Genomic DNA, 23,323 nt, shown 5'->3' on the forward strand with positions numbered 1-23,323 from the left:
GCGAAATACTGTGATAGATATTTGAGTCGGCTCTAGCCTGGAAAATAGCAGCTGTTAATTACATGTCAAGCATTTCACTTCCCAAAATAAGCGTACCATATTGTATGCTCGTCAAATGCACTTGGAATAGCAGGCAGTACTTGGTGTTTAGTCAAAACGTCTGTGAGCTTGAGACTTGGAGCTGCGCCTTCCAGTATCTTGAGTGCATCTTTATTATTGGTGAATATACCAGGTTCTAGATCGCTTGGTGCGCTAGTCCGCTCGGACGAGTAAAGGTAACTATTAAAATGTAAGTTTTTGCTGGAAAACAATGGGTGATCATGGCCTTTGGGGTGCTTACTTTGATAGCAGAAAAGCCAGTGCGAAAATGATACCAAGTGTACTAAATGTAATGATGAGACCTCTGGGTCCATCCCTCGTTGATGTAGTGGTGTCGGTTGCGTTTGTACCTGGCATGTTCAACAGGTCTAAGCCACTAGCAACCTGGGTCACAACTATGTGCGTGAGTGCAATGGACATGTATGCTTTTAAAGGCGATCATTAATTTGCGGTCAGCTGGAGTATAATTCTCTAACGAGGACGAGGGCATGCTAGAGACCGATGGAAGATTTTCTGACGAGAAATAATGTAATTCGAAGTTCAAGTCCTTAATCTTCACTATATGGAATAGCCTAGAAATGATAGTGTGCCCATTTCTCTGGTACAAGCCTCACGCCACAAACGCACCACCACGCGGCCGCACCACCACAATCAAAGCAGCTCGCAGTCACGCCCGTGCTGAATGAGAATTTCGCGGCGGTCGTTCTACATTATCAATTGTGTGTCTTTGCTAGTGGCCGATGAGAGTGCAAATCGCGGCGAGAATTGTAAATCAGGTTCTCTACGGCAGAGTTGACCCAGCACAAAGGAGAAAATGGTATGCTCAGCAGCACTGGAGGCAAATTTGCTTTGACTAGAATGCCAAAAAAAAACAGTAGGATAGTGGTCATTTCGCAAGAAAGCGTGGCTTAGTATCAGAGTTTTGGCGTAGAATCCCAAGTAACTACAAAGCGCAAGCGCCGTCGTCAAGAGTACGTGGCGCACGTACCTAGTGTTACCTGATAAATTGGTTTGTAGAAAACCTGTTTCAGTGGTTTGCAAACAATGGACATGCTCATGTGGTGTCTTGTCCGACCGGTCAATACAGTACCTGGAGATGTGCTAGAGATAGGATGATATTGAGCCGATTCAAGTAGGCGCAGGAAGTCGGATCAATTTCTGAAATCTCGGTACGACTCAAACCGACTTATCGCCCGGTCGTCGATTTGGCCTGTGGTATGATGTTGTGGTTGTGGTTGTGGTGCGGTGGAGTGTGGTGTCAGGTCGAGGGTGGCGTTGACCTTTATTTTGTACAATAAACTACTTCACTGGCAGCCCAAGATGGCCTATTATATTTAGTTTTCCTTTCAGGCATACAAGAAAAGACTTTGCGCTGGTCGTTGTACCCCTGGCACCTAGACACAATAGCTAAATCTCATGATAGGCGATGAAGAACATCATGTTACCATGACATGGCAGACCGTTGACGGTATCAGCGACACTGCCCGATTTCAAAGAGGAGCAATACACAGGTCGCAAGCTCTGCGCAAGCACATCCGCGGAAGTGACATGTCTCACGAACTCCGTTAAAATTTGGCTTGGTCTTGGAGGGCAGATGTCGTCTTTAAAATGTAGAAGACACCGTTATACAAGGATTTATATTAGCATACTACGCCGGCGGGCACCAACCAGTGGACGGGCTCCTTTATTACAGGGCATGACGAGTCTCACCTCAGCCTTATCCGTCTTTTGCCGCAAATTTCACCCCGCCATCAACGCCTGGCCCTGCATCCAATCCAAGGCTAACCCATCTCTATTTCGAATAAATAAAACTTTTAAAAGGAGATACCCAGCTCGAGCCATCGTGGTTTGTCCGCAGCTCAACCTAGCCTGTCCCAAGATGCACTCTCCGCCCAGGGTGGAGGACCCTGAAGGCGCAGGCCCCCTCGAACAACAGCTGACGCTGCGGAAGAAACGATGGGCTCCAAGGGTGAGGACTGGATGCTGGACATGCCGGTAAAGACAGCCCCCAAGCACTCATTGCCATCACATTGCTAATCGTGTAGGTCCCGGCGCGTGAAATGCGACGAGGCCAAGCCATCTTGCATGCGCTGCCAAAAGGCCAATCAGAAATGCACTGGCTATTTCGATTCCAAAAGCCGGGATTCGAGAGGCCCGCCTCGCCCGCTGAGTATTGCGCCAGCAAAAGCATCCCCCGAGGAGTTGAGGCTTAACCGCCACTTCTTCCATCACTTAACCGAAAATGTTTCGGAGGAGTTCAACTGCGAGTTCTGGCGCTATTATATTCCTCGATTCGCGCTTTCCGTACCGGCTATTTGGCACGCGACCAACGCGGTCTCGGCTTTGACTTGGGCGGCCAACGAGGCAAGTAAAGATCCAGACGCCGATGCATGCGCGCAACTTTACAAGCAAGCTGTCATTCAGCACTCGGCGTCAATGAACCACGTTCTGCGTCTAACAAAGAAGAACGCGGTGTCTGTGCAAGACAAAGCAGTCATCTTATTGGCCAACTTTTTTTTCTGTGCTCTCGCTGGTCACCCAGGCAACATTGAAAACTTCATGGCCATGCATAAACGAACTGTTGTACTGATTCGCCACTGGAAGCTCTGGGAGTCGATCGATTCTTCACCCGAAGTGGTGCAACTACTATTTCTTTTTATCAAGTCCGTCAGAATCTGCGAAGAGTCTCTTCTCATTACTCCTCTGGCGTCCAGCGGAGGCTGGCAGGATGCCTTGGAATCCCTCCAGAAGCGACCGTTGAGCTCTATTATAACAGCTCACATAGAGCTCGAAATGATTTGGATTAGTCTACGTGTCATACCAGATGCGCTCCTTCTTCAATCCAGCGCAACAGCTCTCGATATAGCGGCAGCTAACATGCGGCGCGCCGTTCTACAATCAAAATTCATATTGTGGGAAGAAAGATACAAGGCCTTGGTATTGTCGGCGCCGAATCTTCACCCTTTGGGGGCCGCAGCTCTTAGCGTGCGATATATCCTCACGCGCATCTATTTCAAGATACGATTCAAGCCATTTGAGCGCGTGTGGGAAGAAACATGCTGGGATCCTTTCGATAAAGACTTCGATAAAGCCTGGTGCATCATTGAGGAGACTCTCAACGCTCCTGCAAGCCAGGATGTTGCCCCGGCAAGATTCCGGCCATCCCTGCGGACTTCTCTCCTGTTCATCGCTCGCTGTTGTCGGAAGAAGAAGCTCCGGCACGCAGCCGCCGCACTACTCCGATCTGAGATTTCCAATGGTCAAGCAAGCCAACCGCCAGCTACGCCTCTTCTAATCGAGAGTATCATCGCACTGGAAGAGAGCCATTCCGAAGATTGTTGCCAAACCCCAAAATGTCGACGTGGAGAGTATGTATGCAATTGGCATCGTGTTGCCAGGGTGCATGCGACATCGCTGGCAGAGTCAAAACTACACGAATTCGAGTGCCTAACTGTGGGAAATATTATGAGCGGCAAGCCAGGGACCAAGTTTCGGCTGACAGCTGTACTTCTGGCTTGAGCATGTGCACAGTTGCAATATACCACCATTTCTCAGAAGCGTCCAGGATCGTCAGGATCAGCTTATGACCGTGCCGTGGTCGCTAGTATTCGGTCGGTGAACACAGACACCGAACCCACCGCAAACGGATATATCACTTACGGCAAATCGGTGCAGCAAGCAAATCGAAGCTGTGGCTGTTCATGATTTGTGTTATGGATGTATCTGGGCCATCTTACTATGCCGGTTTGGCGCATTTGTGACAGACTGCAGACCATCTTGATATTAACAGCTGATCGACAAAGTCGTGTCACCAAAGTGGAAGGTCCAGCAATGATGACGACGATGGCGCAGGCCAGAGACACTGGTGCACCGTTGAGTGAAACGCCGAACACTCCTGCACCGGACAGCAGCGGTGCGTAAAGCCCAGCAGATGTATCCACGCTGTGGCAAACAAATTTCTGGGAGACGAAGAACACTCTGTCACACCGGGCTGTGTCATCTACAGCAGTCCCTCTGCGATTAAGGCGCCGGTCGCCGCATTACCAGGTAGCGAGCTCGTACTGGCAGCTGCTGCTGTCGGCGCAAGGGCCATGTTTGCTGTTGCCTGGAAATTCGTATTGTTCAGGTATATAAAGGTGGCTTCCGAGCATGAAAATGTCTAAGAATCTGCAAAATGTCAGCGCGCTTTCCCTTGGGTATCATTCCGGGAGCCCGCCACCTTCCTACCTTTTATATGAACTTTTGTCATAATCGTACATGGGAAGAGACGCCATCTTCTCTAGGACTTGGCATCGGCCTGCCACCGCTAATGGAACCGCACAGTCGCGTCATACACCACGACATTGTCCCCTGGAGAGACGGACTTGCCTGGTTTTCCACGTGCGTTTCCTTCACTGGTGTCTTTGCCTTGCCACTTTACCATGGCCAGGGAATCGAATACCATGATCAAGACACCTTTCCCGACGACAAGCCGCTCAGTCGTTATTACGAATGTGTGGTTCCAGATGTACTCGTCGATGCCGTTGACCGCCTTGGAGCCGGGAAGTGGTTCCATTGTGCTGGGGTTGTGGTGCCAGTCACAGTGGTCTTGGGGAGGCAATTAACATGAATTTTAGGGAATATATTCTGGCAAGGATAAAAGGCTCTATGCGCGGACGCCGGATTCTGCAGGGCCTTGGGGGTGTTAGATTGACATACATTTTAATGAAATTTTGAGAGTCTTGAATAATTGCTCTAAGCTGCGACGACTGCGATGCGACTTTGAGAATGCAACGTAAAAGCAAGCAGCGATTCTTTATTTACGCAGTCCATGGCGTTCTATATAAGTTCCAAAAGAGCTAGCCCAATGTTACACTTTTTCTTTGGGCTCTAATATTTGTTACAAGTTTTCACGATCGTGCAACTACACACACACACTCAAAGAACACAGCTTTTTGGGGGCCTTGGTGATGGCTGGCGCGGTGCCGTTCATCACATACCACAAGTCGGTGGACTGGACTAGAACGGCGAATCTGTCGGTGGTATACAGTTGGTGGCACGTTGCCTGGCAAGTCGGGAACGCATGGCTGTCTCGTGATCCTCGCACTGTTTCATTACAAGCACGTCCGACAGCGCGTAATGATCACGATTCTCGATCCATCGCGGCATTGCCACTTTCCACACTTCGGGGTTTAGCTGAAAAAGAAAGAGCGGCGCCAGTGTCCACCAGTGGATCTTGTTGCTTAGAAATGCATCATCGTAAAAGAACGTATTTACTAGTCGGGTGAGTCAAAGGGCGTGCGGCTGGACTGCGAAATAGCACAGCACAATCCACTTTTGGCGTTGGACTTATATAGCGGCATTCGCAAACTTGTGCTACACGATCAGTCAGGTTATCCCACAAGCTCGTTCACCTTTAGCATACAATCACTACCCAAAAAGGCGAAGCATCAAACATGTCATACACACTCTACATTGGCAACAAACGTTACTCGAGCTGGTCCATGCGGCCGTGGGTGCTCTTCAAGGCCATTGGTGTGCCCTTTGAGGAGAAGCTGCAATTCTTCCAGCCCACGCAGCGCCAGCCCGACTTCATCGCCTTTTCGCCCACCGCCAAGGTGCCCTGCCTGCACGACACCTCCACCACGACCGTTATCTGGGACTCGCTGGCCATTTGCGAGTACGTGGCCGAGAGCCACCCGGCGGTGTGGCCGGCCGACCGCACTGCCCGGGCCTTTGCCCGCAGCGCCGCCGCCGAGATGCACACGAGCTTCCCCGCGATCCGCGACCAGTGCTCGATGAATGTCGGCCTGCGCATCGAGTTTGGACCCGTCGGTGCAGACCTGCAGAAGGAGCTGGACCGCATGACGACGCTCTTCAGCGAGGGCCTGGACAAGTTTGGCGGGCCGTGGATCGCGGGACCGACGTTTTCGGCGGCCGATGCATTTTATGCGCCGATTGCATCACGCATGAAGACATTCGGTCTGGAGCTCCCTGGGAAAGCTGGAGAGTACATGGAGCGTCTGTTTGAGCATCCTGCGGTGCAACAGTGGATCAGTGAGGGTATTGCTGAACACTCGAGGGAGCCATTCCATGAGGCAGATTGCATTCGTGGTCGCAAGATTCTCCAAGATCTTGAGCAATCCAACTAGGGGCAAGAAAAAGAGGAACCGATAGCGGTACTAGTGTAATTGAGATTCGAAATTTCACTCATCAAAATAAATCATAAAATCAATTCGACACATTTTCGTACAGTTTATCATATGGATCGCAGCTCCTGCCCCATGTACAGGGTAGCGGAGTCACGAGGCTGGCTGGCCCCGCGCCGTAATAATGAGAGCCTTCGACAGCTTCCTCTTTCGACTGCTTGCCCCTCAACAAACCGACCCCTCGAACCTCATCAAATTCCCGGGCATCGCAATAATGGCCGGTGAAGGCACGGGACGCGGCTTCCGAGACATTACGTTTCATCTCATCGCGCTGCTTGTCATTGCGACACTCGGCCCGCTGCAATTCGGTTTCCATCTGGTAAGCTTGTTCTACCGTTCCAGTCGGGTCCAGTCCACCTGGGCCACAGCTAACGCGTTCCGAATAGGCCGAGCTCAACGCGCCTCAGGATGTCATTACCTGCAAGAAAAAGTCCATCTCATCTGTCCTGAGACTGGCTGCACGCCTCTTCGTCACTTCCGGTCGCAAGGATGACGCCACCAGCTGGGTGCCCGAGTGCATCCCCATGAACGAGGCCGCCTTTGCGTTTGTGTCGTCGGCTTTCACCGTGGGCGGTCTCCTCGGCGCCCTAAGCTCTGGTGATTTTGCATCCAAGCGCGGCCGCCTGCCTGCCATGCGCCTGACCGCTCTGCTCTTCGCCTTGGGCTCCTTGGTCGAGACCGTCTCCGGGAGCGTGGCCATTTTTTCTCTTGGCCGCTTTCTGGCCGGCATCGGCGCCGGCGGTGCGACCGTGATTGTCCCTCTGTACATTAGTGAGATTGCACCTCCTGACCAGAGAGGTCTCTTTGGCGTCATGACACAAGTTTCCATCAATATTGGTATCCTAGCGGCCCAGGTCTTGGGATACTTCCTCAGCCATGGGGCTGCGTGGAGAGTAATTCTTGGCGCTGCCGTCTGCATCGGTGTGGTGCAAGCAATCGGACTGCTCGCTGTTCCCGAGAGCCCCGCCTGGGTCGCTGCTCATGGCGATGTTTCTCGCGCCAAGAGAATTTTGCAAAAGATTCGCGGCCACAAGGTCGACATTGAGGAAGAGACGGGCGCCTGGGGAGCTGGTGATTCTGGCGGAGAGGCACAAGGCCTGCTCTCTCAGTCGGAAGAAGGGCTGACTTCTGTTGCTGGGGATGCTTCTTCGCCGAAACATCTGGGGTTCTTGCAGGTAGTCAAGGATCCTTCCTACCGGCCAGCGATCGTCGCCGTGGTCGGAGCGATGTTTGTGCAACAGTTTTGTGGCATCAACTCGATCATCATGTACTCCGTCTCACTTCTGCAAGATCTTCTTCCCATTTCATCGGTTCTCCTCACAATCTTGGTATCTGTCGTGAACCTGGTGATGACTGTCGGCTGCTCACCGTTGCCCGACCGCATTGGGCGCAAGACTTGCCTGATGATTTCCGTGATTGGGCAAGGATGCAGTTCTTTTGCGCTGGCCCTGTCTATCGTCGCTGGCTTTCAGATCCTGTCTGCATGTGCAGTTGTCTTTTTTGTTGCCTTTTTCGCCGTTGGGTTGGGCCCTGTACCTTTTATTCTCGCTTCGGAGCTGGTTGGCCAGGAGGCAGTCGGTGCCGCGCAGAGCTGGGCTCTCGCTGGAGCGTATGTTTCAACATTCATCGTTGCTCAATTTTTCCCGATTCTTAACACTTCTCTCAACAAGGCCTTTGGTGGCCACGGTGGCTGGGTTTACTTTGTCTTTGCTGCGGTTGCTGCAGCCTCGGCGCTATTTATCACTTGGAAAATTCCCGAGACCAAGGGTAAGAAGGACGTGGATGAAGTATGGGGCCGCACTCGGCGTCTGGACTAAACATGCCATGCAAGTATGATTGTACTATAACGCTAGCGAAAATTGACTTTCTTTTCTTTAAACAAACTCGCGTCTACTGAGGATTGTTTGGTATAGCTGTAGTAGACCAGCTCGGACACCGTCAACGATGTACACGGACTTGCCCCGCTCCTCTCCGTATACTTGGACAGCTGCATCTCGAATGATGCTCTCCAGGCCGGCCATTCCTCCACAGCCCATAACGACACATCGAATGTTGGAAGATTTTAGAAGACGAATGGTGGCGTCCTTGAGCTTGTCTTGGACTTGCTCTGGCGAGACAGTATGGAAGTCGCCCGCTGTCAGTCCACTGGAGAAGGTGCCGGCATAGCGGTCGTTTGTCTGTCCAGCAGTCTGCCCTAGGAACTCATTGACACCGTCACCTAGATGTTTCTCCCAGAATGCCCCTGTAGTCACAATACCCCACGAATCGTTTCCGCCTGGCGGTGCAATAATAGAGAGCGACGTGAGGACACTGGCTTCAAATATACCAGTGACCGCGGCAGACGTCATGGTGGAAAGTTTCGACACGAGTGTGTGAACACTGAAGCATGCTACTAGAATAGCATCGAATCTGTCTAGTTTGAGGTTGCCAGCAAGGATGTCTGCCAGTACAGTTTCGGTACTGGCTTGTATTCCCTCGTCATCGTTGATGCTGCCGGGAGCAGAGCTGGGGGCTGTATATATAGAAATGTCCAAATACTGCAGGTTTTGACTTTAGAAGTGAATGGCTTTAAAAACTGGCCGCGAGACTCAGAAATTGTGCATACCTCCAGAAGTGGCATTTTGGCGACGGCCGTCTTCATCCCCTCCGTCATCGCTGTGGAGCTATTGGGGTTGAGAATCAAGACCTTGATCTTCGGAGGAGTTGCCATTGTGAGAGTCGACTGTAATATAAAACTGAGAGAAGAACACGAGACAAGAAAATATTTTGAATTATACGAATTTCTTTCAAACAATTTGCAATTGCGTTGAAACGCACAAATTTGTTTGTAAAGCAATAGTTTTACACCAACCATAGCGCCGGCCCGCGCCGGACTGCTCCGGCGGCCTACCTCGCGCACCGCGGGGGTTCACGTGACGCTTCAGCCACCTCTGACGTTCGCTCAACCCCACCATCCACACCCAGCTAGAGGTGCCAACTGGAAGCTGTCAAGGCTGCCACGTCCCAACACCACGTCACCTCGTGCAGCATCTCGTCTCTCCCCCGGTAACACTCTTGAGCTGTCACAAAGATGGCCAATCCTCCGCCCATCGGTATGTCTGCGCTTGACCCTGGCGACATGTCCCCGGCTCTCGAATGGCTTCCTACCAGAGGCATCGCGGTGGATGCGGCTCGCTGACGTATACAACCCCCTCCTTTTCTAGTCCTCGACGGCGGCACCGGCTTCCTCAAGGTCGGCTACGCTGCGCAAAACTTTCCCGAGCACCAGTTTCCTTCCATTGTCGGCCGGCCGATTCTGCGATCGGAGGAGAAGACGGACAATGACATAGTAATCAAGGACATCATGTGCGGTGACGAGGCGGCCGCCGCCCGCACCATGCTGCAAATAAGCTACCCCATGGAGAATGGCATCGTCAAGAAGTGGGATGACATGCAGCACCTGTGGGATTATACTTTTTACGAGAAGCTCCAGGTCGACCCCAAAGGCCAAAAGATTCTGCTCACAGAACCTCCGATGAACCCGCTCAGGAACCGCGAGCAGATGTGCGAGGTCATGTTTGACAGATACGGATTCGGCGGTGTATACGTCGCCATTCAAGCCGTTTTGGCCCTTTACGCCCAGGGTATGTCTTTACAAAGGCCCGCAAGAGCTGCCCAACAGCGCCCGCTAACAATATCGCGCAGGCCTGAGCTCTGGCGTCGTTGTCGACTCTGGCGACGGTGTTACCCACATTGTCCCCGTTTACGAATCCGTCGTCCTCAACCACCTCACGAAGCGACTCGATGTTGCCGGACGCGACGTCACCCGCAACCTCATCAAGCTGCTCCTCCGCCGCGGCTACGCCCTCAACCGAACCGCCGACTTTGAGACGGTGCGCCAAATCAAGGAGAAGCTCTGCTACGTATCATACGACCTCGAGCTGGATAAGGCTCTTAGCGAGGACACGACGGTCCTAGTGGAAAACTACACACTCCCCGATGGCCGCGTCATCCGCGTAGGAAGCGAGCGATTCGAGGCACCCGAGTGTCTGTTCCAGCCTCACCTGGTGGACAACGAGTCGCCCGGTCTTGGTGAATTCCTGTTCAATACTATTCAGGCTGCGGATGTGGATATCCGCTCGTCGCTGTTCAAGGCGATTGTCCTGTCCGGAGGCAGCAGCATGTACCCGGGTCTGCCGTCGCGCCTGGAGAAGGAGCTGAAGCAGCTGTGGCTCACGCGCGCACTGCAGGGCAACCCCGAGCGCCTGAGCAAGTTCAAAGTGCGCATAGAGGACCCTCCCCGGAGACGACACATGGTGTTCCTGGGCGGTGCGGTCCTGGCCAACATCATGGCCGACAAGGAGAGCATGTGGGTAACAAAGGCCGAGTGGGAAGAGCAAGGCTCTCGCGTGCTGGAGAAGCTGGGTCCGCGATAGGCGGGGGGGGATGGCAGAGATGGAGGATGACGGCCGCGCAAACAAGATTAACTGCAACGGGGCAACGCTACCCGTAAAGATGTGGAGTTTTACTAGGCGAGAAAATATTCGGCATGAATTTATTTTGTAACAAAGTTTTATCATTTTGATGTGGCGGCGGCCGCAGTGTCCGTGACAAGCTTAGTCATCGTCGTAGATTGGGATTCAGGGCGAAGCCACCAGCACGAGTATGAAGTTATTCTCCGTTGACAAGCAGCGCTGAATACCAATATTAATTTACGAGTTTGCATCGCGGCGCACAAACAAACGGACCGCTGATTTTTATTACTCTCAGCTACGACATTACTCTTGCCTAATTGAACGCTGCAAGCCACGACTACCCGCTGCACGTCCGCCGCGCGTGAGAGCCAGCCGTGAGTGCTCCTACGGCCACCAGGAGCGTCTCCAGCAAAGCCGCCGTCCATCGTGAAAGCCCGGAGACTCCACAGCAATCTCATTGCACACCGGCACCGGGGGTTGGCCCCCTTACTCTCTTCATCTGCAGTGCGTTTTAGCTCTGGAGATATTCTGGCGAAATCCATCAAAGCCCAGCTTGCCGGGGCCGAGTTCCGCCAGCCGGAAAAACTTGGTGTGTCGGTGATTTGGGACCGAGTTCCCCAGCTTGCCACCGAGGCAGGCAATTTCGTTCCATTTTATTTTAAAACCGGGGATCCCAAAAGGCCTAGCCGGACGCGGCTTCGTCGGAGGAGGCTTGGTCCCTTTGTCGAAATAACCCCAGGGATTCCTCTCTGCCCATGAGCCTGACCAATCCGCCCTCGGGGCCCGGTTCGGGCAGCGCCGGCGTTGTTGGCGGTAGCGTGCGAACGCATCAGTCCCTGAAGCGTGGCGTGCAGGCCGCTTTTGACGGTACGTATCTTGAACATCTCTTTTCCGCCCTCTGGGTGCCATTTATTTAGCCTCTCTCCTCTTGCCCCGCGCCGCAATCCTGGTCCCCTGCGTCTTGTGTGCTCCTCTGGTTCCGCGCGAGCCCTGTTTTCAAGAAAGGGAAGAAAGAACGGAAGCTGAGTCAGGAAACTTGCTACTTTTGATGTCTCGACAAGTGTCAATGTCGCCTTGCAGCGTGGATGCTATTCTGTCCTCGTGAGCAGAGCTAACAGCTGCCTCGTGCGTTGCTGTCTCATGCCCCCTCTTTAGGCACTCATCTTTTCCTACCGATTTATTTCCTCTTTCACTACAGTCTACTTCGGGACTGCCCTGTCACTACCCGTTCAGTCGATTGTGTTGTTGGGTGCCGGTGTCTGGGACTTTGCCTGTAAGGCTGCAGCAGAAGCAACCGTCCAACTCCACGTGGACATTGCTGCATCTACCCGTCACCACATCAGACCTGAAAGCTTTCCAGAAGCCTCTTATGCCGTTGAGATTACGGCCCTCTGGCGGGCATGAATCGTACGGGCAGCAATCCCAGCTCCAATGTCCCCAGCTGCAGCAGTATACCAGGCAGTGGAATTCGTCCGCTGCTGCTCCGCCCATGCCCTTCCCGCCATCCTCCCTTTCCTGGGGATCGTCTTTCATGGCACCCCCATCTACCCATCATCGCAGTCAGAACCATGCTCACACACGAACTGCAGAAGGTCTCGGCCGCTCGGGCGGCTACCAGCCCAAAGCCCGCGTCACGGAGCGCTATCGCATCGTCGGATTCATCAGCAGTGGTACGTATGGCCGCGTGTACAAGGCCGTCAACCGCGCCAACATTGTCACGAGCACGAATGGCACGCCGGTGCCCATGGGCCACGAGGTGGCCATCAAAAAGTTCAAGCCCGACAAGGAGGGCGAGCAAATTAGCTACACAGGCATCTCCCAGAGCGCCATTCGCGAAATGAGCCTCTGCAGCGAGCTGAACCACGCCAACGTCATCCGCCTCATCGAGATTATCCTCGAAGACAAGTGCATCTTCATGGTCTTTGACTATGCCGAGCACGACCTGCTCCAAATCATCCACCACCACACGCAACAGCCACGACATCCGATCCCACCCGCCACCGTCAAGAGCATCATGTTCCAGCTGCTCAACGGCTGCCACTACCTGCACACCAACTGGGTGCTGCACCGCGATCTGAAACCCGCCAACATCATGGTCACCTCGTCGGGCGCCGTCAAGATTGGCGACCTGGGCCTGGCGCGGCGCTTCGACAAACCCCTACACTCGCTCTTCAGCGGCGACAAGGTCGTCGTGACCATCTGGTACCGCGCGCCGGAGCTCATCCTCGGCTCGTACCACTACACGCCCGCCATCGACATGTGGGCCATTGGCTGCATCTTTGCCGAGCTCCTCTCGCTCCGTCCCATCTTCAAGGGCGAGGAGGCCAAGATGGACAGCAAGAAGACGGTCCCGTTCCAGCGCAACCAGATGATGAAGATCATGGAGATCATGGGCGCCCCCACAAAGGACAAGTGGCCGCTGCTCGCCACCATGCCCGAGTACTCGCAGCTCAACGCCCTGCAGGCCAGCATGGCCGCCCACCACGGCCGCCACTCGCACGGCGCGCCCCTCGCCTCCAACCTCGAAAAGTGGTACCACAACACAATCTCCAACGCGCCCAGCAGCAACAACACCTCGTCAGGCACGTCCACCTCGCTCAGCTCCCTCGGCCAGGAGGGGTACAAGCTGCTCTCGGGGCTGCTCGAGTACGACCCCGTCAAGCGCCTCACCGCCGCGCAGGCCCTGCAGCTGCCGTTCTTCAGCACCGGCGACAAGGTCACCGCCAATGCGTTTGAGGGCCTCAAGGTCGACTACCCGCACCGCCGCGTGAGCCAGGACGACAACGATATTCGCACGAGCAGCCTGCCGGGTACCAAGCGCAGCGGCCTCGGGGATGATTCGCTGCTGCGGCCGTCGAAGCGAGTTAAGGAGTGATGCTCGCCGGTGGTGTTTTGACAAGCCTTGTTTTGCGAATCAAAGTGGGCGTTTTTAACTTGGGCTATTAGCATGATTATATCGGCAGCGTTGGCGTTTCTTTTGGGACGGACGGGGGCTATACTGGGAGTATACATGTAAAGAAGAATAGACATGAGCATCCTTCAATCAGCATGCCACTATTGAAACACTCTACTTGAGAAAAGAAGCCGCCCGTGACAATGGCTCGCTGTAGATTTCGCTACCATCGAGCTCATGGTGAGGTAGTAGCGTTTGGAAATAAACGTAAATTGATATAAAACAACTGTACAAAGTACATTAGCCCAATATTAAGACCTGGCACGACTATCGGCCCGCCGCAGATGCTGTCGTCGCCGTCCCCCTCCTCTGGAATTAAGTTTTGTATTACACAGGTATAATCTTGTCGCGGGCTGCTGATAAGAAAAATCGAGGTGCGGTGGTGTACATGGTATAATGATAGTTCTGAATTTCGCCTCCCAGGTCGCCATTCGTGTCCAAACCCCGTGCTGCGCCGCCGCCGTCTTCCCTTCTTGACCGGTAGAGCGTGTAGGCCGCGTCCCGCGAGGCAATGACGCTTTTGTAATCTCCCTTCTTTGCCTGGGCTACGTGAGAGTCTCGTGGTTCGTACTCTCTGGGATTGCTGTATTATGGCCGGAGCTTGGCATTTCCGGCATCCACGGCGGTACATGGCGAATCGATAAGGACGTGTGAAATAGTCGACGTCGCAGCCCACAAAGGAGCCAAGGCGGTGGTCGATAAGGATATTGACCGCTTATTTCTTGACGGGAGCGGCAGGCGTTTTGATATTGTTGGAGAGCCAAGTAAGACCTTCGGCGAGACCCTCGCCAGTAGTGGCACAGCTAGGGATAACGTACCAGATCTTGTCCTTGAGTTTCGAGAGTTGAAGCTTCTCTGTGACTTCCTGGGGCGACATGGCTGTACAGGAGCGGTTAGCACAGGGCTTCTCCCATTCGTAACAAGATGCACTCACCTCCTTTAATATCCTGTTTGTTGGCAAAGACGAGGAGCAGGCTGTCCTTCATCTCACGATCATTGATAATACGGTGAAGCTCCTGGTGAGCTTCCATTATACGGCCGCGATCGGACGAGTCAATAACGAAAATGAGACCTTGGGTGCCTGCGATGATTATAATGTTAGCGAGATGTTGCAGTGACAGAGGACCTGAGATGGCGCCAGCGCCCTCGCATGGGTATCAAAAGCAGGCGCGAAGACAAGGCGTATGGAGACAGGTGTCAGCCGATGAAGCGAGCCAAGCACGTACCGCTGAAGTAATGTCGCCAGAGGGGACGAATCTTGTCCTGGCCACCAACGTCCCAGACGTTGAACTTGACATTCTTGTAGGTGACAGTCTCGACGTTGAAGCCGACAGTAGGAATGGTCGTGACATCTTGTCCGAGCTTGAGCTTGTAGAGAATAGTGGTCTTGCCAGCGGCGTCGAGACCGAGCATGAGGAGGCGCATTTCCTTGGATCCGAAGAGCCTGCCCATAACCTTGGAGAGTTGGCCACCCATAGCTACGGATTGGTGCGCAAAGGCTGAGCGCGGTTTTGGTGAGGGAAGTGGCGTGCTATGGAATCGAGATCAATTCGGGTCGTCGCGATACGGATTTCTGCTCGGTGGTGCGCAAATGGCCAGTGTTAGCAACAAAGTCGCGGGAGTAAATATTGCACGACTGCAGCGCCGCTAGCGGTATCAAGTAAGGGGGATGACGGTAGCACGAGATCGTTTGGATGCAACAGTCGTCAATTGAGAAGGACAAGAGGGAAGAAGCGACATATATGAACAGAGCAGAGGCGAGCGTAGCGAGGGGTAAGCGGGTGAATGAAGCGAGACAGTCGGTGACTGGCTAGCGGCGGCCGAGATGCGCGTGTGACTGGCGTTCGCGACACAGGCAGAGATATATCAGGGGCAGTAACATCAGCAACGAAAGAACAATCGAATACGCACCAGAATAAAGACGAGGCCGTGAATTAGACTGGCGAACACAAAACTATGCAGGAATAAAAAATTGGAACGGTCGGGAGATGGGCAAAAGGAAATGACGAAATTAGATCCCTGGGTACGGGGGGGACGCGATGGTCAGGTGGGTTAATTAGAGGAGGAGTCGCAGCTGCTAGCAGAGAAAGGTGCAGGGACTGGTAATGAGGCGTTAGCGGGTGGGACAGCTGCGATAAGGGCGGCACTGAGATTCGGGGAAGAGCGATAGACTTTGAATTTAATCTCGAAATTGATCATGCGTATATGGCGAGGTCATTTAATAGACGCGTCAAGGCCAAATGAGGTCGGGCATCATCAGCAATTCTGCCATGCCACTGCTCAGGGGCTCAAGCGGCCCACAGCGCCCACAACAACCTGCCAGGCACCAAACGCCACTAATGCCATTAAAAGCAACCGCTGAAACCTTGCTTGCTTCGCTAGATCGGCCCGCTCAGGCACAATCTCTTGTCTGGGTCTGGGCCCAGCTTATTTCCTCCATTTGGCACCATTCCTTGCCCTATCACCAGACTACACCAGGACAAGGAATCTGCGCAAAGCCGCCCTTCTCGCACGCTAGCCTCTCCGGACTCGACACTACCACACTGTACTGGTGTACTCGGCATGCTTCAGTCATCACCGACAGGCGTGACGAGCAGGATACGAAGCCGACGTCCCGACATTGCAAGAACCAGCTTCGAAGTTGTCCCGCCGCGTGCAGGCCACGGATATGGCTAACAGCATGTCTCGCGCACAGCATTTCCAGACTGCAAAACTGCCGATCAATAATGTCGAGACCGCCATGCACGCCGCGCTCATCATCGCCGTCATCAGCAGCACGCAGAAACATTTGGTCGTGGTCTCCAACGGCAGGCGTCTCGACCAGCTTCTACGGCACCAGCCCTCTTTCGAGCGACAACCGCGCCTCGCCAACACGCCTGCAAAGGGCTCGACGTCGTTTTCCAGCGTCACTCGAGCATCTAACAGTCTCCAGACTTGACATCCACGACTGGTGAGATTGAACCAGCAGCGACGGTTCTGGACTCGTCACCCCTGGCTACTAAGCCGGCCCCCGCGACAGACACAGATAATTCAGTGCGTCGGCGAAGGCGACATTTACGCAGCTCCTCAATCGGCGCCGACTCATGATAGTGATCTAGCTCCTCACGACTTGATGGTGGTCTGGGTCCTGGCCGACGCGCCATGACCTTTCATACAGAAACTGGGCAGGTAAAAACTTTAAGCCCGACTCCGTTTTCATGTTGTCTAGAGCATGAATCAGGGTTTTCAAGTCACACGACCTGACTGCGTAGTCGCCTTGCGGTATCGTCGGCTCTGGCGGCTCGGGAATCAACTTTTCCAGCCCCAGGAAGACATGGGACAAGGTACAGTTGTGCAGCCCAACGCCCACCTTTGCTAGGTGCTGCCGAACCTCTTTGCAGACCTCCCGCATCGATTTACTCCCATCGTTTTGGTCCGAGAAGAGTTTCATGCAAGCCCGAAATACGTCCTCGTGATCAAACTTTGGGTTCCATGGGCGCCTGTACCCGATTACCATATACTGCAGAGCAGCCGCCAAGTTATTGGCCAGAGCCAGAGGATAGCTTGTAGGCCACGCGACATGTGTAATGAGGACAGAAAGGTCATTACAAAACTATTTCGACCACGTGTGGTTTATGTTTGTGCTTCCCGTAGGGACGCTGCCATCGAGTAGAAACCGTAATCTCGTCCGGCAGCCGACCACGTCCCAGGGCGTGCATTTAGCGAACTGCAGACAGAGCCGGAACACCTTGCCGTAGAATGGCTTGATTGATTCCGGAAACAGCCATTCGTTCTTGACCAATTCCTATCTCTGCTTGACTTCGTTCTCGTCCTGCTCAGTCCAACCTGAGCCAAACGTAATGGAAGGCATGGCAGGATGGACCGACGCGTTGATACCGTCAGCTCTGGTTGCTGCACCAGCATTGGTCTGGAACCGCCTGCCTGTCACAACTAGTCTACTGAGAAAGCTTTTGTTCCAGCCTTCGAGCCGGCCAAATACCCGTTGCATCCAGTCTTCTAGTCACAACGACTAGGGACCCCGCGCATCTGGCATTCACTATCTCTTGGTTTTACTCAAGAACGTAATCAGAGGGCCATCTGGTGCCTTGATGTCTATAGAGCTGTTAGCTAACAGCTTTTTGTGCTCTGGCATGGGAAGACCCGCTGGAGGGGGTCGGGACCCGGCTGCTCTCACGAAGGAGGTTTAACGTAAACCGTTTGATCAAATTCCGATCACTAATTTACGGTTCTCTAGTCTTGTATACCCCAGTATTATGCGCAACCCGTTTAGTTCGGGGCAGATCTCCACCCGTGATGCCCTCCGGCCTAAAGCCTTTACAGGTCCGTGTTGGAGCTCTGCAAAGAACAGACCTGGTAGAGGACTCCACGAATAGAAGCTTGGCAATGTGCCTGTACTGTTTTAGTACTGGATCTCATAACTGATTCAATATTAATGAGATTGTTCTTACTTTTCCATCTACGCTCCGCCTCTACGCTCCGCCTCTACGCGGTGTGCCTTGGTTCGTCACCGTAGATTTTGTTGCTACGGCACGGAGCGAAAGGCTGAGCCGCCCGCATACATGGGCAGGCGCCCATGGTCCAGAAAGACAACAGCTACGTGCATATTGTTTATGATGGTTAAATTTCATGTTGAATATTCTGTTAGGGTGCTCGTGGCAGGCCCTTTGGCTAATTTCCGCCTCTTTCTAGCGTGCCAGGCAAATCAGAACTAAGTGCCGACGCCTAGACCTCGCGGGCGCCTCAAACGACCCTCAATTTCACAGTAACTTGGCCGCAAGAGTTTTGACATATACTCATACGGAGAATCGAAGTCTTGTAGCATTGTATGGCCTGATTATGGAAGAGTAAGCGTGGTCTGCAACAAACGTCCTGGTAGTACCACATATGACTTGGGTTTTTTCTTAAATAATTATTCAAAACATTGGTAGTTCTTTTCAACCCACTTGCGAAATTTCGTGTTATTCAACTGTTTGACGGAGCGAAGATGCACCGGTTATGGGTGGGACAGCGCCAGAGATGGGGCCGCTGCCTATGCAAGCAACGATCTCCGTAGCTTGCAATCAGCGTCACAGCTTTGCCACGTAAAACATCATTCTTTAGAAAAATCTAGCAAAGAATAAGCGCTTACCTTGAAGTGATTGAAAGAATTTTGAGGCTGTTTTCTATTTTCATGTCGCATCACCAGAAGCCGGATCGACAGGCCATGCTTACTATATTACTGGTAGCATGTTGATACATCCTTGGTAGCTCCATTGTGGTCAAGAACAAGGGTGAATTCGCTGAGGTTTGGCGACTAAATATAAACCGACTTGTATTGCGAATTGATAAAGCTAAGTGTCTAATATTTGTAGTTTAAAAGCATCGCTCGCTTCTTTGCTTGGTAGGTGCAAAAGGGCGGGCAGGTAGGCATATCAGGGCAGCTTTCGTAAGGTGAATCATCCAGTCTTCGGAGCTTAGATCCCGCTTTTGTGGACGGGACGGCCGATCCCGATCTTCGTTGGCCATTCGTCCGCCGTGCTCAGCCATTCAGGTGCAGGCGCAAGGCATCCGAAACCGAAACCGAAACAAAAAAGCATTGAGGATGGCGCTCGTCACCTCACGAGGACTAGAGATCATTTTCAACGCCATTGCTTCCATCTTTGCTTCGGGGATGCAACACGCCGGAATTCATATACTGCATACTGCACACGTCATTACAGGCGCTGCATCTTATAGCCTCATCTGGTGGAGCGGTGTGACAACATGGAATCCATGCCTGAAAGCGCCGCATCGGTCGATCCAGCAACAAGGCGGCAAGGTCTGCTCCGGGAAGAGAAATGTATCCTACGTAGTAACTCAATCATAGAAAGAACAATTATTAGCTACCTAAAGGAAAGGGCACGGAAGTTCTGGAATCAAAAAAGACGGGGCACCCTGCGGGATCGTGCGCTAACTAGCACAGATGTCGTGAATGAAGCCGCGCGGGCCTTCGTCCAGAAAGGCCAATAATGCGGGGAGATGTTGCATTCCCCGTAAAGGTGCTTTCTTTCGACTTTGCTTACCGGCGAGCATCTCAAGTATTGGGATCAGTGCAGAATATGAACCTGTCGATACCATATCTTGGCTGCGATAGCTCTACCTGTGAGCACGCGATGCTAGTACAGCCTGAACAGATCCAAGATCGGGAGTCGCCAACCCGCCAGGCTACCCTACCCGTGGCTGCTGTTTGACCTCCACGCGATCATGATGAGCATGTCCATGAGCATGATCTGTCTCAAGTCAAAGTCATGACGACAGATTCACAGCAAGAAAAGCGAAGTAGCCCGACATTTTCCTCCGATCGATCTGCACGGTGACCAAAATTCGAATCAGTCTCCGCCGACCGTGAAAAAACACCATGTAAAGGCACCAACCGCATCACATCACCAGAATCACAGTCCCGGGAGAAAAGCTCCGCGAAGCTTGTAAGGGCAAACAATAACTGATGCGAGCATCATTCATTTGTTGATGAACTGTCAAGCTTCAGATATATAAACCGCCTGTTTCTGCAGCTCAATTCCAGAATTATTCCTCATCCGTCAGCAATCGATTCATCACTGTATTCTACCACAACTTTCTTCTACAAACAATTCACCGAAAATTTTCATCATGTCCGACTACAAGCCTACTGGTATGCTCTCTCTACAACCCAAAGCGATGCATTGGTAACTAAATATTATGGCAGAGCACGACGGCCTCAAGCAGGACGGTACCCCCGACAAGCGTGTTGGAACTGGAGGCATGTCTGTTCGTTTTAATTTGTCAAGTAGTTATCTAACTTTTTGCAGAATTCGCTCACGGCAAGGTTGACCCTCACAAGGCAGGTGCAAAGGGTGGAAACCAGTCCGGAGACGGCACTGGCGAGACCCAATCTGCCTCGGACAACAGCGGCGGTGATTACAAGCCAACTGAGCATGACGGCCTGCGCAAGGACGGCGAGCCTGATGGCCGTGTTAAAGGAAATTAAAGAGAGTTTCCACTTTAGATATCGGGAAACTTGAATGGACCATATCGCAGCACCCAACGAAAGGTTATTTGGCAATCGATGGAATTTGTCCGTCTACGACTACATGCCTGTCTATTGCATGTGGGGTGTTTAGCTTTTCAATGATTGGAAGTTAGATATGTGTTTATGTCCAAGTTTAATATGCAATGATGTTCAGAGCTGTACATCATGCCCTCGTTTTCAATATAACTTTTACTGACTTGCTGGTCAGAATTGCTAGCCCATTTTGCCACACCAATCATGCGTGCTGGCAGATAAACTTAAGGCCACCACATCCTTTTGAATGAGCCTTGAAGCTCGAGACCTAACCGTGAACTTAGCGCAAGCTAGCTAGAGAGAGACTTGGCAAAACATAGTGAGACAATGTGCGAAGCAGGATCATCTCCACGAATCAGCTCCGGTTCTCTGGACTTGTAAGCGCCGTGGTCCCTGACCATACAACGAGCATCGCCCATCTATAATTAGCAGCCACCAGCCCATTTACGAGCACATTAGTGCCAGTACCCCGCATCAGTAAGGCGCGTCGGGCTGACTTCATCTGCTTGCCACGACTGGGTTTATTAGCGCTTCCAACCAATCTTTCTCCCGGTAACTAGATTGCTAGTGCTATCTAACCTACGCGATCTACTTCACCTCGACTGTGGAACACTCTACATTTTGGCTTATACTTTTGCGGGTGCTATGTCTCCGAAGAAGAAAGTTGCAAATCGTCGGAGCTTTGCTGGCTTCTGGAGCAAGCTGCGCCACAAGAATGGCCCTCAAGAGAGCGGAGAAGACTGTGGCTCTTCGAGTCAGAGCGCAAACACGACGAATCCGCAGACTCCTGGCGACACCCTCGAGCCCCACGAGCCTGCGCTAGTCGGAAGGCCTGGTGTAAGCCAAACAAGCGAGCAAAACTCGGCGGACGGCGACTCGCTCTGGGATCAGGCATACAGTGCGCTTGAGAAAGAGGATCCAGGCGGCATCCTCAGGGCTTACAACAATGCCTTGCTAAAAATTTACGAGGAATGTATGCGAATTCCAAAATGATTTGTTAGCAACTCGACACTGACTTTGGCAGCCAAGGAGAATGGCAGTAGCAATCAAGCAGAAGGGCTGCCCTCAATGCACGATGCGTGTCAACGCCGAAAAGTCCTCGACACTGTTGCCGATCTTGGTTTACGTCAAATGAAGGACAAAGAAATTGCTCGACGACTTTGGGGCCACGAGCTCAACCTCAAGAACACGGCCACCAATGCCGCGTCGATCATCGAACCGATCCAGAAGATAGTCCAGGCCGCTGTGAAGGACATCCCGAACGCTGCCATCGTCATGGCAGGTGTTTCGCTAGTTGTTCCACTCCTGCTGAATCCCGGTGGCGCGGGGGCCGATCATCGCCAAGGATTTGACTATGTCACCTCCCAAATGAGATACTACATTGAGATGGAGACTTTGTTTCTGCCTTCTCAAATGGAAGTCGGTGCCAAAGGCGAGCTCAAGCTGCAAATTAGAAGCTTGTACGAAAAAGTTATCGAATTCGAAATTCGAAGTGTTCTGCACTTTTTCAGCAGCCGGCCCTCGAGATTCTTTTGGGGTAGCATTTTCTTTGACGATTGGAAAGGCAAACTGAAGGCGCTTCAAGTGCTGGAAAAAGCTGTCCAAGAAAGGCTCCATTTGACCATGTCTGGCGAGAGCATGGGGCAGGTGATGGAACTCCGGGGCGAGGCGGGAGTGATACGTCAAAATCTTGATGGCATTGGTGGCGGAGTGCATGCCTTACTCAGCGTAGTGCAGCGCATGGAACAGATGAGCTTGAGCAAAGAGGATCGGGAATTTCTGGAGGCTCTTTGGGCTACCGATCCGCGTCTTGCCAAGAAGGCTTTGCAAAGTGCAAAAGAAGCACCACAAGTCAGCTCATACGACTGGGATCTCAGCGACGACGACTTCCAACAATGGCAAAAGGACGAGGACAATCAATTGCTATGGATAAGCGGAGATCCTGGTAAAGGCAAGACTATGCTTCTATGTGGTATCATCGACCAGTTCATGGAGTCGAAAACTGAGCAGCTCAACGTCGCCTTCTTCTTGTGTCAATCTACTGATGCTAGCCTCAACAATGCGCCGCAGTCGTCCGCAGTCTTCTCTGGATGCTGGTCAAGCAACAACCCGAACTTATATCGCACGTCCGAAAGAGCTGCGAAGACGGAATGGGTAACAGACAGTTCGATGGTGCAACTGCTTGGGAGGCAGTACTGGAGGTCTTTGTCCAAGTCCTCAATGACCCAGCTCTACACAGCACTTACATCATCATCGATGCGTTGGATGAATGCGCTGACCGCCAAAGGGCACTTCTCGAGCTCATTATTAGTTTGTCGGCTTCCAAGAGAGCCAAATGGCTAGTCTCCAGCCGCAAAGACTTGATCTGGCCTGGTTTCAGCGACGACGACCTAGCCGGGGATCCCCATCTACCCCTGCAGAACAGGCGGCGAATCAAGCTCGAGCTCGAAGAGAAGAAAGATTCGATATCCACGTCCATAATAAACTACATTGAGAACGCAGTCGGTCACCTCAAGCGGCAGAAAAGACTTTCCGATACTAAAGTGAACCTCATTAAAGGACGGCTTGT

General features: G+C 52.6%; 10 protein-coding genes across 10 annotated transcripts; 7 read left to right on the forward strand and 3 right to left on the reverse strand.

Moving 5' to 3' along the window:
* Window positions 1–2,055: 2,055 nt before the first annotated feature.
* LMH87_000056 (uncharacterized protein) lies at window positions 2,056–2,312 on the forward strand (the record flags this gene model as incomplete). The annotated part of the gene is made up of 2 exons (XM_056197901.1): window positions 2,056–2,094; window positions 2,145–2,312. 2 exons carry the CDS (start codon window positions 2,056–2,058, stop codon window positions 2,310–2,312), a joined length of 207 nt encoding a protein of 68 aa, XP_056054902.1.
* Window positions 2,313–4,139: 1,827 nt separating this feature from the next.
* On the reverse strand, window positions 4,140–4,654 carry LMH87_000057 (uncharacterized protein; the record flags this gene model as incomplete). The annotated part of the gene is made up of 3 exons (XM_056197903.1): window positions 4,140–4,266; window positions 4,327–4,373; window positions 4,520–4,654. The coding sequence occupies 3 exons, from the start codon at window positions 4,652–4,654 to the stop codon at window positions 4,140–4,142; spliced, it is 309 nt and encodes a 102-aa protein (XP_056054903.1).
* Window positions 4,655–5,534: 880 nt separating this feature from the next.
* On the forward strand, window positions 5,535–6,230 carry LMH87_000058 (uncharacterized protein; the record flags this gene model as incomplete). The annotated part of the gene is made up of 1 exon (XM_056197904.1): window positions 5,535–6,230. The coding sequence occupies one exon, from the start codon at window positions 5,535–5,537 to the stop codon at window positions 6,228–6,230; it is 696 nt and encodes a 231-aa protein (XP_056054904.1).
* Window positions 6,231–6,411: 181 nt separating this feature from the next.
* Window positions 6,412–8,104, forward strand: LMH87_000059 (uncharacterized protein; the record flags this gene model as incomplete). Its single annotated transcript, XM_056197905.1, has 2 exons — window positions 6,412–6,606; window positions 6,674–8,104. The coding sequence occupies 2 exons, from the start codon at window positions 6,412–6,414 to the stop codon at window positions 8,102–8,104; spliced, it is 1,626 nt and encodes a 541-aa protein (XP_056054905.1).
* Window positions 8,105–8,161: 57 nt separating this feature from the next.
* LMH87_000060 (uncharacterized protein) lies at window positions 8,162–8,997 on the reverse strand (the record flags this gene model as incomplete). The annotated part of the gene is made up of 2 exons (XM_056197906.1): window positions 8,162–8,824; window positions 8,893–8,997. The coding sequence occupies 2 exons, from the start codon at window positions 8,995–8,997 to the stop codon at window positions 8,162–8,164; spliced, it is 768 nt and encodes a 255-aa protein (XP_056054906.1).
* A 360-nt stretch (window positions 8,998–9,357) lies between these two features.
* Window positions 9,358–10,702, forward strand: LMH87_000061 (uncharacterized protein; the record flags this gene model as incomplete). Its single annotated transcript, XM_056197907.1, has 3 exons — window positions 9,358–9,379; window positions 9,491–9,910; window positions 9,972–10,702. The coding sequence occupies 3 exons, from the start codon at window positions 9,358–9,360 to the stop codon at window positions 10,700–10,702; spliced, it is 1,173 nt and encodes a 390-aa protein (XP_056054907.1).
* Window positions 10,703–11,496: 794 nt separating this feature from the next.
* LMH87_000062 (uncharacterized protein) lies at window positions 11,497–13,616 on the forward strand (the record flags this gene model as incomplete). Its single annotated transcript, XM_056197908.1, has 2 exons — window positions 11,497–11,608; window positions 12,331–13,616. 2 exons carry the CDS (start codon window positions 11,497–11,499, stop codon window positions 13,614–13,616), a joined length of 1,398 nt encoding a protein of 465 aa, XP_056054908.1.
* A 793-nt stretch (window positions 13,617–14,409) lies between these two features.
* Window positions 14,410–15,170, reverse strand: LMH87_000063 (uncharacterized protein; the record flags this gene model as incomplete). Its single annotated transcript, XM_056197909.1, has 3 exons — window positions 14,410–14,573; window positions 14,629–14,775; window positions 14,921–15,170. 3 exons carry the CDS (start codon window positions 15,168–15,170, stop codon window positions 14,410–14,412), a joined length of 561 nt encoding a protein of 186 aa, XP_056054909.1.
* A 5,151-nt stretch (window positions 15,171–20,321) lies between these two features.
* Window positions 20,322–20,679, forward strand: LMH87_000064 (uncharacterized protein; the record flags this gene model as incomplete). Its single annotated transcript, XM_056197910.1, has 3 exons — window positions 20,322–20,343; window positions 20,398–20,451; window positions 20,501–20,679. The coding sequence occupies 3 exons, from the start codon at window positions 20,322–20,324 to the stop codon at window positions 20,677–20,679; spliced, it is 255 nt and encodes an 84-aa protein (XP_056054910.1).
* A 720-nt stretch (window positions 20,680–21,399) lies between these two features.
* Window positions 21,400–23,097, forward strand: LMH87_000065 (uncharacterized protein; the record flags this gene model as incomplete). The annotated part of the gene is made up of 2 exons (XM_056197911.1): window positions 21,400–21,727; window positions 21,779–23,097. 2 exons carry the CDS (start codon window positions 21,400–21,402, stop codon window positions 23,095–23,097), a joined length of 1,647 nt encoding a protein of 548 aa, XP_056054911.1.
* Between the last annotated feature and the right edge of the window lie 226 nt (window positions 23,098–23,323).

This window comes from Akanthomyces muscarius, chromosome 6 (assembly GCF_028009165.1).
Source record: "Akanthomyces muscarius strain Ve6 chromosome 6, whole genome shotgun sequence".
In the NCBI taxonomy this organism is placed as follows: Eukaryota; Fungi; Ascomycota; class Sordariomycetes; order Hypocreales; family Cordycipitaceae; genus Akanthomyces; species Akanthomyces muscarius.